Raw genomic sequence first — 14,629 nt, forward strand, 5'->3', positions numbered from 1 at the left:
CTCGGATTACTAATTGTTCCCCAATTCAAAGAAACGACTGGTGGGAAAAAGATTTTCATGAAACGAGGATGTGATTGCAGAGCAAATAGCTTCGGAAAGGATCAACAAACTAGGGCAACGTTGGACGAAGCCTGTATAAGCCTAAAAAGAGACTATGCTGAAAATGGTTTACTACAAACCATTAAGTAGTTTATATTTTGGCGCGGACTTTGTAAATCTCAAAATTGAAATTTTTTATTTTCAAAATTTGTTCAATTTACTTCTCTTTATAGATATTTAAGCCTGCAAATGAACCGATTTTTCAAATTTTTTTTTGAAGAATTTACGACAATGTCCAAAAACATGGATCACTTGAGACGGAACAGCTCAACATCGCTTCTCTGAGCAAACTCATTGTGTGGGAGCTTTCAATGGTGATCGGCCTTTCACAACACATTTCACAAATTACACTCGATATTATTCAGTGTTACTCATAAATTTCCAAACTTTTCTTGGGATCAGAGTTCCTCAGTAGAGTAATAAGAAAACTGTTTTAGCTGCAGATCACAAAAATTTGGTTGCATAGTGCAATTATGCTGTACTAGCGTCTGAATATATTCTTTTTTTTTTTTGCATACCCGTAACAATTTCTGTCTTCTCTCAATTAAATGGAAGCTTTCTTTTCATTTCTAATGGAATATGACACATTTGCCAGCGCTGACCAGTACCAACATTTGGTTACACATTTTTAAGTTAAGTACTTGAATGCTTTAAGAATCCATTCATAATTTTTATACGCTTGACTACCGTTACTAAATCTAAACTGGTTCTAATTAAATTCCCTCGTTGCCGTTGTTTGCATGCAATTTCATGCTGTACTACTAAAATAACCCCTCTCGCCATAGCATCCGCACCTAAAGTCCTCCATTGGTGCACACTTCACACTGTTCCCCCTTTGTGCACCCCACGCATTTCTTCCCATAACTCCATAATTACCCTCAGCCGCCACTGCCCCTTGTCCCCATTGTAGTTTACCGTGTGCTCAGCTGTACCGACGACATTTCGACGCGTTGACACTGACGACGTTCTACAATGACCGCCGCCGTTGGCGCCGACTAATCGGCCGCGGGTCATACATTCATCGCGTAATAGACGGAACCTTGAGCGGCGGCTTGTTGTAAGCCGGTGCCGCCACCGCCGCCGCCACCACCTTGGCTGATGTTCGCCTGTGCTGCCTGTTGCTGCTGCTGCTGCTGCTGCTGCGCTATGTTCACCTGCTGTTGTTGTTGCTGTTGCTGCTGCTGCTGTTGTTGCTGTTGCATTTGTTGTTGAATTTGTTGTTGTACAGTCGCTGCTTGGCTGGCGGTGGGCGACACCATGCTGTGACAATCAGTGTGAGACACCGCCGCCGCGCCCTCTGGTACGCCACGCTCACTAAAACCAGGTATATTTCCCTCCTGTGCGAATTGATAGCGCTGAGCCATGATGCGCTGATGCGGTGGATGTGGATGTTGGTGCGGATGGGTGTTAGCAGCAGCGGCAGCGGCCGCAGCCTCAACGCCGACTGCCTGTTGCGGGTGTTGCGCATAATGGCCTGCATGGCCACGCCCAGCCATCACGTGGAGTTGCATGCCTGGCAGCGCATAGCCGATGGGAACGCGAATCGTCTGCTGAGTCACCTGCAAATGGCAAATGACAAAGGGCAATTGATTTAGCGTGTGACATAATAGTGTGTAAATGCATCGCCCTCTAGCGTTTGGGTGCCCACCTGCTGGTACTCCAGTATGTTTTGACGTTGTATGTGCGCCACTTTCGGATCCATGTTGGTGGCGGCGAATTGTGAGTAGGTCTGTGCGTTGTAGGGTATCAACACCATTGTCTGATGGTAATTGCGCAGCGGTGGCGGTGACTCTGGACGTCGGGTAGGACTGCGTGCGTAGTGTCCGTAGTGTTGCTGTTCAATGGCGGTGACGCTCTGACAATTTTGTGCGGCGTACATCATCGCCGTCTCGTCCTGGCCATGCTGCATAATGGTTTGGCGGAACATGGCGCCACCGGGCAATGTTTGGTAGTATGCCTGCTGGAGGCCTGCGCCTTCGATGGGCAGGCGATGCTGTTCGGCGCCACCTTCCGTGTAGAAACTCCACGTGCGTTGCTCGGTTTGTTGTTGAGCGATGGCGTTGGCCTGCACTTGCACTGCCTGTGACGTGGGCTGTTGTTGTTGGCCGACCATAATTTGTGATGGTGGCTGTGGCTGTTGGGATTGTTGAAGTTGTAGCTGCTGTTGTTGTTGCTGTTGTTGTTGCTGTTGCTGATGTTGTTGCTGTTGCTGCTGTTGTTGCTGCTGTTGTTGCTGTTGCTGCTGCTGTTGTTGTTGCTGTTGTTGTACAACATTGATGGGATGTGGCACATTTTGTGGGGAAGGATTTTGAGAGATCTGCTTGGTCATGGAACTTGTAGAGGCCTGTTTTGGCAGCGTATAACTCTTGATGGCCTGGTTGATGGGCTGCAAAATGAAAAAGCGAAATTAGAACTTCTCACCCAGCCAGATATGAGAAATGCTTGACTGGCGCAACACGGCCTGCTGCATACAGCAACTCTTCTAAAAAGCTTCCTATTTTTGTTTATTCTGTTCTTTTACAAGGGACATTCATTAAAGGCGGTGGCACTAGACCAACAACAATGCATTGTACGTTTGACTGTCACGACAAAGTAGTGGCAGAATAGAAAGCAAAGAATGAATTCGCCTTGTTTCATTTTGGGTTGACAGTCACATGGACACGGCGAAAGAAAAAAAAAACAGATCAGCTGATGCGCCGATACCAACTCTAATATAATATATTCGCCTTGGTTTTTTGAGTTTTATAGACACGGTTGGGAAAATAAAATGTAAGATTCTAATACTATTTTTACCAGACATGTCCTGAAAATTTCTTTTTGTTTTCTTAGGATGTATTTTTTAGGATGTTTTCTAAGATGAAAGAAAATATTATTTGGCGGGTAGACAATATGCTATCTAACTGAGTGACCGGATGACCTTGAACTAAGGTATCACTAGCCTAGGAAACGAGAAACCCCACAAGCAGGGCTTACCGCCCTTACTATGGAACGTTGAAATAATTGCTTATTACCATGAACAATAAAAAGATCAAAATAGTTGCTTATGTGGACGATGCAGTCATTCTGATAACAGAGAAGTTTCTCTAGACTATCGGCGGGCTCATGCAATCAGTGCTAAAGGAACTGCCTTAGTGGGCAACCTCAAACGGTCTAATGGCTAACCCATCCAAGACTGAACTAGTTCTTTTCACTAGAAGACATAAGATACCGAGTTTTCAGTTACCCTCCATAGATGGAGTAACACTAACCCTATTAAATGAAGCCTTTGAACCTTGGCTCTAGAATCAATGCTTTCTTGGAAAAGGAACACCGAGAAAAGGTTAAAGAAAGCTTGTAATGCCCTTTTATCTGTAAGAGGGCATTTGGCCGAAAATTTGGTCTGAAAATGTATATAAGCTACTGAGCGTGCAATACGATCATCAGACCAATTTTGACTTATGGAGCATTTGTGTGGTGGGAGGCGGTGCAGACACAATCCTACCTAAAGGATCTCATAAAAATCCAACGATTTGCTTGCGTAGGAATAACAGGTGCACTCCGATTGACGCCTCAGGTGGAGCTGGAAGTGACCCGACACATTCCTCAAATTGACATTCATGTTAAAGGAATGACAGCCAAATCTGTTTCCAGGATTAAAGCAGCAGCCATGCAAAAACAAAACACGCACGGTCAAGCAGCAGTTCTACTATCAGTGCGAATCTTACAAGACGCATCGAAAACAGACTATCTGGTTCACAAGATAGATCTGAACAAAGACTATAAAATACGAATACCAGACAGAAAGGATTGTCAGACCAAAGCCAAATAAGGGGGTAGTGGTAACCATATCTATACTGACGGCTCAAAGATGGACAATTGCACTGGAGCGGGAGTGTACTAGGAACAGTTATCCTTAAATTGCTCCTTCAGACTCTCAGACCGGTGAAGCGTCTTTCAAGCTAAAATCTACGCTATAAACAAAGCAGCAAAAACGATAAGACTAATGGACTTATCTCCGGGCTTATTTCCGATCAAGACACTGGCATCAGCGAACACCAATTCAAGATCAGTTAAAGAATGCAGGAGACCGCTCTCAAATTTCCAGCAACACAACATCACACTTTGTTGGGTCCCGCCACTCTGGAGTGGAGGCTCCGAGCTTGACCTTTAGCGAGTGGTAGAGAACATACGCATTTTCTCTAAACGAACTGTACACTGCGATTGACTTGAGCGTAATCGCGGAAACCAATACGAGTAGGAGGTCTCTGACTACTAACTGCAGGATCTCCAAAGCGCACAGGCCAAAAGTGATTCTTAGAAGAACAAAATGTCTGCTTGGACTCAACAGATCAACTACCAGCGTCCTTACAGGTGTTATATTGTATATACCGAGTCACTGCACAATTGGCACCCTAGCCAGTAGAAGGGGTGTACCTCACAATGACTTCTGTAGGAGTTGTGGAGCTGAAGATGAAATTGTTCTGCTCTTCGAAGAAGTCATGACAAATTTCTTGGCGATTATTTTTTTGAGGACCTGGGAAATTCGCAAAATGTCTTACTAGAAGGACTAGTTACATTTCTAGAAAGATCTAAGTGGTTTAAGAAACTTAGTTAGGAGATGGAAATAAAATGTATGTGGGACAACGGCCGCAGGGCCACGGAGTTTCTTGTCTCAGACAAGCAATATGGCTAACCTAAACTAACCTAGGATGTATTTCAATGCTAAGTACGTTAGCAATTAAATTTTTCTAGGGCCTACTTAGTAGTACATACATACAAGTAGATATATGTATATTATGATTTAGTTTTACAATAAGAAATCAATCGGTTTTTTTAGCGAAAATCGGGTTTTTGGCTTTCAAGTGCTACGAAGTATATTCCCAGTGATACATCGAAAAACATCTCTTTTAACAAATGAAATATATCTATATATATATATATATTAGGCCGGGTCGATTTGTGGGGAGGCAAAAAAATCGCCCGTTGCTCAGTGAAAATCATATTTTAGGGATCAAAATAGGAAACTTTGCCGAAGGAACCATACCTCTAAAACGAATTCTGATGCCCCCAATTTGGGTCGAACTTTTTAGTTTCTTTTCTATAACTCACTTAAATTAATTTTTTCATTTACATACATATGTTCTGACTAAATAAATTTCTTAAAAGAAAAAATAGATATTATTATAAATAAATAATAAATATTAATATTATAAATAAATAAAAATAAAGAAAAAACATAGCCATTTAGCTGATTTTTTCATGTAAAGGCCAAAAATGGTGATATTTTGAAATTGGGGGACATCAGAATTCATTTTAGAGGTATGGTTCCTTCGGCAAAGTTTCCTATTTTGATCCCTAGAGTACGATTTTCACAGAGCAATGAGCGATTTTTAAATCGACCCGCCCTAATATATATATAATTGACGCGCACACTCTTTCTGGGTGTTTCTGGATGTTCCCGACTAGAATTACAGTGAGGCATGCCGAAGAATCAGTTAGGCCCGAATTAGGTAGACCTTACTGAGGCACGCCTCACTATTACCTTACCAGGCCCACGTTAGGCAAGGCAAAGATTGTCATTCCAGAACAATACCAAATTTGGTTGTGGTCACGAAAATCGATGGCAGCGTCTCACTTAGGCATAAATTGGAATCCCTAACTGATTTGTAGAAGGGCATCCGTAGTATTACCGAAGTTCGGTTTTTCGAACCTGCGCCTAATGAGGCAGATGTGTGGCGATACCTTTCGGGACTTGGGCCTAGTTTGGCTACCTTATGAGGCGCAAATTTGGAATGCGGTCTGCCTTATTTGCGCCTAATCACCGCCTTACCAAAATTTCTAGTCGGGTTGATCCACAAATGGAGGGACCTACAGTTTTAAACCGACTCCGAACAGCGGATAATTTTTATGAGGAGCTTTTTAATGGCAGAAATACACTCGGAGGTTTGCCATTGCCTGCCGAGGGGCGACCGCTATTAGAAAAAAGTGTTTCTTCATTTTGGTCTTTCACCAGGTTTCGCACCCACGTTCTCTCTGAATTCTAACCCATTCGGCTACGGTGGCCGTATAACGAGGTTTTTTTCTTCATATGATGTTGTTTGGAGTTACGATGTACTATACACCGCAAGATAAAGTTTTTTTTTTGAGTAGCCTCCGAGGATTCAATGTCGCTCACTCAATTTTGAATGTTTTGAAAATTTAGAAAAATATTCTTGAAATGTTGGTCTATTGAATGAAAATTTACGAATAAACTAACACTGGTTGTGTCAACCAAAAAAATTCTAAACAGAAAAAGCAAAACTTTTGAAAATAAACCAACGAATTGTCCATGCGATTTTCACTGATTTAGACTGTACGAATGGTACTAAGCAAAAATTTCAATACTTGAGAACCACAGAAATTTATTTAACTACCTAAGAAAATGCTCTACGGCATATACCGGCTAAACGAACCCCCATAGACATATGGACTATATCTACATACTTGTCCCACTGCCACGCTGGGCATCTGCTGATTCAATTGCTCCTGCATTTGCTGCAAAATCTCATTGGTGGAACTGAACTTCGGTTTGATGCCGCGCACCGATGGACGCTTATTAAAGCCATAATCATTTTGCTCATCATCATCAGAGCTATTGTTGGAGTTTTCGTTGGTGTAGCGCTTCTTAATCTTTTCCGTGCGATTGGCCTCCTGCTGAGCAAAGGCTGCCAATTCGTCTTGCTGCTCCTGACCGGGCGTACCAGCAATGACATCAGGTGCCACTTTGCGCACCTCATCAGTGGCGCCACCACCACCACCACCACCCTGCGTAACGCCTGGCCGTTCACACAAATTAGCGCCACCCAAATGGAATTCAGCGAATTGTGCATTATTGGCCGCATGACCGCTATGATGAGCAGCAGCCAAGGTGTAATAGGAAGATAGGTCGTCCTTGTTGCCGGCCACACAAGCGGTTAGGGGTGCCAGTGTAGAGAGGAATTGACGTTTCGGCTCCACTTGACGTGGTGGTGTGCGATGGATTTGGGTATGTACGACGGGCACTTGTATGCCCATGCCAAGATCGGGTGCGGCCGGGCAGCGGCATTCCTGTTGCAGAAATTCAAGATTTTAAGTATTATTTGGACTGAATGCTAAAGTAGCTCATAAATTCTTATTACCTGAGGTATTATAACTATGGGATTCTCTTCCATTTCAAGTATCTTCTCTTGTTTCTTGTCACGATTGAATATGTCGGAAATCTTCTTGTAAGCCGATGAACCACTCGACGAGCTTGAAACAGACGAGCTGGGTGAAAAACTTTTATCGCTGTTGCCATTGGCGAACTTCTGTGGATTCTCTTCGCCCATGGGACTACCGCGATGCATCAATTCACAATTGGCTTCCGCAGCCAATTTTGAGCTTTCCTCATCACCGTTCTCCGCAGCGCTATCCTCATTCGTCTCGTCGATGTCGCAGGTTAGCTGTTTGATACGCTCCTCCAGTGAAATGTCCGATTTGACGGCCTTTTTTCTTGTGTTTTCAGGAAAAATGCATTCATAAGTAGTTCATGTGATTGAAAAGGGGGGAAATGGGTAGTGAGTGAGGCGATTTGCTTACTTGATCAATGATCGTCGCAATATGTTACGCTCGATGCTACGCCTGATAGTGTCCGTATCACCACAGCCGGGCAGATTTGGCACCAAACAACCAGCACGTTTCGACTCGTCAAATGCCCGTAATGCTTCCGAGGTGAGCACCGGTGTTTGGTGAGCAACGCTTGGGAACAACTGGCGTACGGCGGAGTTGGGACGTAATGCGTTATTGAATAATGTGGAATGTTTCTTGATCGGTATGAGTTCGTTTATCTGATTCTCCCCTTCATCGGCGTCGCCAGTTGTCTGACCCTCGCCGTCACCAGCCAAATCTTCGGTGACAAAGCGCACCGAACGTTTTGTTGTGCCACCCTCATCCTCCGAGGTGGTATTGTTCTGGTCATCCGACTAAAAGTGATTGATAAAAGAGAGAAGATATAAAAAAATTTTAGTTATCAAATTTCTTGTCATTGAAAGCTAATAAAAGGTACTTGTTTTATTCTCTATTCGAAAATTGCTTAACTTCGCTTGTGGCGAGTTTGACTTATCAGATAGAATGAGAATTAGTTCCTCAGCCTTGATATCTTTGTGAATGGTGGTGGTAAAACTGAAGATATTTTCATCTTCAGTAGCTTCCTCTAAGCGGCTAAACCTAATTTTAACTCAAAATAAATTCGGGCCTTCTATACATCGCCCACTTGCTGTCAGAGTGTCATAATCCAAGGCAATTCTTCTCGTTTGTCGTGAAGGATTTTTCAAATGAACGAACCTCAATTTTCTGTCTGATCTCTCAATGTTGTGACAGTCATTTGACCTCAGTAAATTTTCATCAAAGTGAATAAAAAGTGAATTTCGCGTGCTCAGTAAACTCTAAACGGTGTCTGAATGCGTTTTTGAGCACTTTCAGAAAAGTGGAAGAAATTGTTCACATTTCGGAAAAAATTATCAGCTGACTTCTCTAAAACTTGGTAATTTGGGAACAGTTCCATCAAAGTAAAATAGAACAGCCAAGTTTAGCCATAGTGCAACATTATTTGCTTCCCAGAAATGTATTAACCCTTTGCGCTCGAGGCGCTTTTCTGTCGGGTGAACCAGCAACTCGAGAGTAATCTCACGCGCTCCCGCTTATTTCATAAGCTCGTTATTGTTAACTTTCTTCGGATTCTGTGCACAGTGTCCATTCTGAAAGTTCAGTTTCTTCTGTAGTCAGCGGGCAGTCAGTGCAACTTTCTCCAGTTTTGAAAAAGAATCCCGCTGAGTGGGTCTTGCGGTAAACGACGGTAAACAACCACAAAGTCTACGCGTATTGGATAGCAGGTTACGATTGGCAATTACGAGTTCGGCGTAGTCAAGGACTTTGTCTACCTCGGACCCATTAACACCAACAATAGCGTCAGCCAAGAGATCCAACGAAGAATATATCTTCTTAACAGGTGCTACTTTGGTCTGGGTAGGCTAGCGTCCTCTATCGATACACGAAAAAAAAGCTCTACCAATCACTCATCCTCCCGGTCTTACTCTATGGCACTGAATCCTGGACATTGACGAACACCGATGGATGATTATTAGGAGCTTCCGAGAGAAAAATTCTTCGTAAGATCTATGGTCCGATTTGTATGTGAATGATACATACCGAATAAGATGGATCCACGAGCTGTACGCCGACATCAACGTAGTAAAGCGCATTAAAATTCAATGGCTGCGCTGGCTAGGTCACGTTAAGCGAATGAACAACAAAAGTCCAGCAAAGAAGGTGCTCTATTCGAAATGCACTGGTGGAACTCGCAAAAAAAAGGCGTCCTCATCTGCGTTGGAAAGGCCAAGTCGACGGCGACCCGACCGCGCTTGGTGTCTCTGACTGGCGTCAACGCGCGCCATGCAGAGGCGATAAGCGCAACATTTTGGTACCGGCCAAGACCGACCATTGCTTGTAACTGCCAGCTAAGCAAGTAAGTAATAACAAACGCTGGCATAAGTAGAAAGTACTTTGAAGTCGATAATGTCACTTTTGAGGAATAAACTTATACTTGTATATTGGGGAAAAATAAATCCATTAGGTTCTCGGTAGATGGCTGTAGCGATCGATATCTCGTAAAGTATCGACCAAACAATTTAAAGGTTATGCTCGTTTTCAAAGTGACATTTCACACTAAAAAATCCTATGCCGTCTTTTGTTTGATCCATTCAGTAATGAGTTACAGGGTGTTAACAATGAAAGCCTACAAAGAGGGGATTGGGTACATTTTCCAGTTTTTCTTTAATAACGGTGAAAATGCAAGCCAGGCCCCGGAAATTGTGAATGGTGCTTATGGGGCTCAAGGCTGTAACAGCTAAATAATTACGTGCAACTTTGATTTGGTCGATGTCGATAATAACGATAAAATCACAGAAATAACGGATTTTACCTGTAGACGTGCTCATGGTGGACATTTAAGTGATGCAATTTTTCACATATTGTTAAGAGTTTGTTTGGAATAAATGTAGTGAAATCTGAAAAAACCTAAATTTCTATATGTTTTATTTTAAAACAACATCTAGGCGCTCATTTTGGAACAACTCCCTTATACAGCCTCTGCTATTATTTCATACAATATCCTAGCAATCTTATATAAGTCTTTAAAATAACAAAAGTAAATGGAATCTTTTCATGTGAATATTCACGTTCAACTTACCTGTGACATTGAATCCTGTTTCCACAATTTGCCGCCCTTCAAAATACCACTGATTTGGGTGGGCGAGGACTCCTTTGGTGGTATGGGTGGCGGTTTCTGCTCGTCGTACACCTCACCGGCAGCGTTTGACGACTGTTGCTGCTGCTGCTGCTGCTGGGACAATTGCTGGCCAGTGCTGGCACTCACAATGGCGCTTGGCTTGGCTGGCAATGCGGGCGGCAATAGGTCAGTGCCGGCTGTCACATCCTCGCTGGCCTCACGCACAATGCGCCGCTCGGTCACTGTGGTCATAGTGGTAATAGTTTCAACAACAAAACGTTTATTCTTCGTGACATTCAAGCGATTATCCTTTCTATCTTTGACTTCATTACAAAATATACGATCAAGTCAAGTATTTGTATTTACGTTAACGATTACGATTACGATTACAACATAATTACAGCACAATTACATGTACGGTTTAACGATTTTTGTTAGTATTTGTTGTGTTAGTAAAAAATTTATATTAAAATTATTATAGTTTTTTTTTTTGATTGGTTAGTAATGGATTCAGTTGTAGTTAGTTAGAAGCGCATAAGTAGCGAATATTTAAGTAGATGTAGATGTTTTTTGACGCAGATATGAGCGCAATTTGAGTTCACGTCGCCCGAACGCATTGGTATAGTAGATCATCACCCCCACACAAATGTGATTTGGCAGCATAATGAAAATTACATACATACAAACATTACGAGTATCTACATATATTTGCACTACATACTAGGAGGAGCGGCGATGGATGTATGTATGTATGTAGCCATGCATTTGAATGCGGAGTGCGTAGGCGAAATGCGAAATGCGCGATGCGAAATGCTCTGATGCGAAAGCTTCATTTATGTTTATATAAATAGCATGAATAGATATGTATGTATGTATGTATCTTTGCTAATGCGTGTGCGTCTATTTACAGCATGAAACCAAAGTTTATGAAATCGGGATTTGTACTACAAAAATGCGCATTTAAAAAGGCAAAGCTTACGATAATCTTAAAATAACTTAAAGGGTTTAGCCAAAGCGGAATTCAAGCGCCTACAAGAAATTTGCAAAATTTATTTCTTCAAGGGCTAATTAATTGCCAAGATTTTCATTAAATTTCCTCTTAAAATTCAAGCAAGCAAGGATGCATCAGTAAGTCCTTGAAAACTCGAAAGCATAGCAAATCATTAAGGAGGAGACCCGGTGGTCTAAAATTTTCACAAAATCAATTTTTTGTTTTTTCGATATTTCGAAACTATAGCATTTTAAGAATATACTGTGAAATTTTCGTGCGGAAATTCCCAATATTACAGCTTCTACAGCCCCTTAACTAGGTAGAGAGCAGTCAGCGCGCTCCTCTCGTAACAACTTTCTCGGCCTGGTGTTGTCAAAAACAAAATGATTCAACCGAACCATCTTAACTTAATCATTTTACTATGTTATTCACAACATCAATGGCTATCGCCCGTACTGGAATCATATTATTATTGCATTTATTTCGTATTTTTTTGATTAAAAACTGAAAAAACCCGATTTTTAGAGTGTGAAATGCAAAACCGCCCCATTCTGTTAAATAGTTTTTCATTCTAGTAGCGGAACATAGCTACAGTTATACTGATTAATAATTTTTTTGGGTTTTTGTGTTTCAGATAAATAGAAGAGCCAAAATAGACAGCACCGTTCAGGTTCAATGGGAGTGTCAATTGTCATTTTAAAAGTTATTTATTAAAATAAAAAAAACATTTTTTTTCATTTTCGTTTGTTTAAGAAGTTAAATAAAAAGCCTTAAGAATTAAAAATTGTACAATAAATAATTTTTTTTTTTCGATTTTTGTATATAAAAGAAGTTAAATAAAAACCTTAAAAAAATTTAAATATACTTTTTCATTTTTTTATTGTAAAAAAAAATTCCTGAAAATACCCTAAATTTTCGAGTCCTAGACCAGCGCGACCCCTTAAGATCTAAAATTCAGTTTGTCACTGACACTGTCTGATCTATCAAAGACGAGTAGTTTTGTTGTGAGTAGACGTCTACGAGCCTTTGCGTCGATTTGAAGAAAACGAGTACTTTATGTGACAATTACACTTTTTTTTTTTTTTTTTTAATGAAAACCCATCGCCTCAACCAATTAAAAGCATTAAAATCAGAATGGGGGCTCTTCACCATCAACGAAGGTCATCCATTCCCACGACAGTTGGTTCTACGTTAGCGGAATGACCCGAATTTATATCCGTCGAAAGACTTGTGACTCCAGCACCGTTCACTGTACAAGATATCGATCAATACGGCCAAATACCGAGGAAATATTGGATTTCTTGTTCCTCAAACTAATATAACTGGCAACTGAATAGTAAAGTCCTCTTTCGACGAACAAAACTAACACTTTATAAGGCTCTCGTCATGCCCATCCTAAAGTATGGCGCTGAAGCGTGGGCGATAACAATATCCGATGAGGCGTCCGTTGGGGTGTTTGAGAGAAAAATTCTGCGGAAGATGTTTGGACCTTTGCATGTTGGCGACGGCGAGTATCGCAGGTGATGGAACGATGAGCTTTATGACGGCATAGACATAGCGCAGTGAATAAAGATCCAGATCGCGTAAGTGGTTATGGCGCCAATTAAGAAGAAGAATATAACTGGCATTTGCACTCTTTATTGCATGTTTGGCCAGTAAGTAGTTGCAGCAGCATAAAAATATATAGCAACCAGAAAGTCTACGTACAATTTGTTTCTACGATTAATTTATTAAGATTTTTTTCGTTTTTTCGCGGTTTTTGTGGAATTGTAGAAAGGTGGAAATAGTTTCCGAAATATCGGCAAATCGATTGAGAGAACAGTTTCCTGTTCAACGCGTAGTAAAAAATTAGAAGCAAACCGAGATTTTAACATCTATGTAAGCCCAATTCTGAGCGTCCAAGAACACTATTGGTCCGAGAAGAGCGCAGCATAATCAATATGGCAAAACATTTAAAAAAAGGTCGGAAATTGCTCGTAAACTTTTACGTAAAGTTGGAATCATGGTAGAGTCGCTCCATGAAACCCGTTCATTTCACTTGTAAACAGATGAGAGCGCCTTGAATTCACTAATAATTATATTAATAAGACTCCAGAGTATTGGAAACGGGTCATTTTTTCAAACGAAAGTAAATTGTATAGTTTTGGGATAAGAGGTCGTCAAATTGTTTGGCGCCAATCAGAAACCGCTCTTGAGAAACAAAATCTTGCTGTTGCAGTCAAATACGGCGGTGGTCGATTTATGGTGTGGGAATGTATGGCATGGTGTGGGTCAGTTAGAATTTATTAACTCAATGGATAATTGGGAGTATTTGAACATTTCAAAAAGGAATTTGAAACGGAAGGCCTAAAATCTTGACTTATCAAGAACGTTTTGGTTCCAACAATATAACGACCTGAAACACTCGACAAAGATCGTTAAGTTTTGGTTCTGGTACAATGCTTCAAAACAGCTCATAGTCGAAAAATAGAAAACATAATTCGAATGCATGAAATAACGAGAAAAGTGGCTTTGCGAAGTGTTATGCGGGCAAAATGAGCGAAGATTCCAACTGAGGAAACAGAGAAGTTATGTATGTAGTAAACTCAATGCCAAATAGATTGATTGGAGCTCTAAAACATCATGGCTACCCAACAAAATATTAATTTTCGTATTTGTATAGTATTCATAAAGTTTTTTCCATATGTTTTAAAACTGTACGCGGACTTTCTGCTTGCTATATTTGCATTTTGCTGCAATTACTTAATGTTATGTAGGCAATCAAGTGAGAGATCTCGTTATTTTCTTTTGTTTTAACTTAAGAGGTAGTCAGAATTTTCAAAAAAGTCTATGTTTTTTTTTTGCATTTTCTTAAAGTATATTGTCTAAAAAATATTGTGTGAAAATTCGCTCGGGTGCTCCGGAGCCTTTGCGAGCAAGTAGCAAAACTTTAAATGCGTTTTTCTCAAAACTATGTTTTTTGAACGGGAGATCACTGGTAACTTAAAAACCGCTTGGTAGATTTCAATAACTGTTTCTGAATACTGCTTTTGAAAAACATAAAAAACTCGGCCTCATCACAGAATTTTTTTTTTAAATTTCGATTTTTTTTAAACAATTAATTGTCGGCTTTTTCTCGAAAATCTGAAAAATACTTTCTGAGGCCGCCGTATTGTTGATTTTGAAAAAAAAAGCATCGATCAAGCACAAGATTATCTATTAATAAAACTAATTTCTCTTGCCCGCTTGATTTTAGATGAATCTCCAAGGACTTGTGATGATCAACGCAAGGGACTTCT

At 41.0% G+C, this 14,629-nt stretch overlaps 1 protein-coding gene across 1 annotated transcript in view; it reads right to left on the reverse strand.

The window, feature by feature from the left end:
* Positions 1 to 288: 288 nt before the first annotated feature.
* The window catches only part of LOC128856593 (uncharacterized), a 72,539-nt gene continuing 58,198 nt past the window's right edge, over positions 289 to 14,629 (reverse strand). Inside the window, exons 3-8 of the mRNA XM_054091903.1 lie at positions 10,322 to 10,602; positions 7,675 to 8,057; positions 7,236 to 7,587; positions 6,562 to 7,164; positions 1,748 to 2,485; positions 289 to 1,658 (exon numbers count right to left, since the gene is read on the reverse strand). Of these exons, the coding sequence (XP_053947878.1) occupies positions 1,110 to 1,658; positions 1,748 to 2,485; positions 6,562 to 7,164; positions 7,236 to 7,587; positions 7,675 to 8,057; positions 10,322 to 10,602 (2,906 nt within the window). The 3' untranslated portion in view covers positions 289 to 1,109. The remainder of the gene's footprint in view (positions 1,659 to 1,747; positions 2,486 to 6,561; positions 7,165 to 7,235; positions 7,588 to 7,674; positions 8,058 to 10,321; positions 10,603 to 14,629) is intronic.

This window comes from Anastrepha ludens, chromosome 3 (genome assembly GCF_028408465.1).
Source record: "Anastrepha ludens isolate Willacy chromosome 3, idAnaLude1.1, whole genome shotgun sequence".
NCBI classification, from domain to species: Eukaryota; Metazoa; Arthropoda; class Insecta; order Diptera; family Tephritidae; genus Anastrepha; species Anastrepha ludens.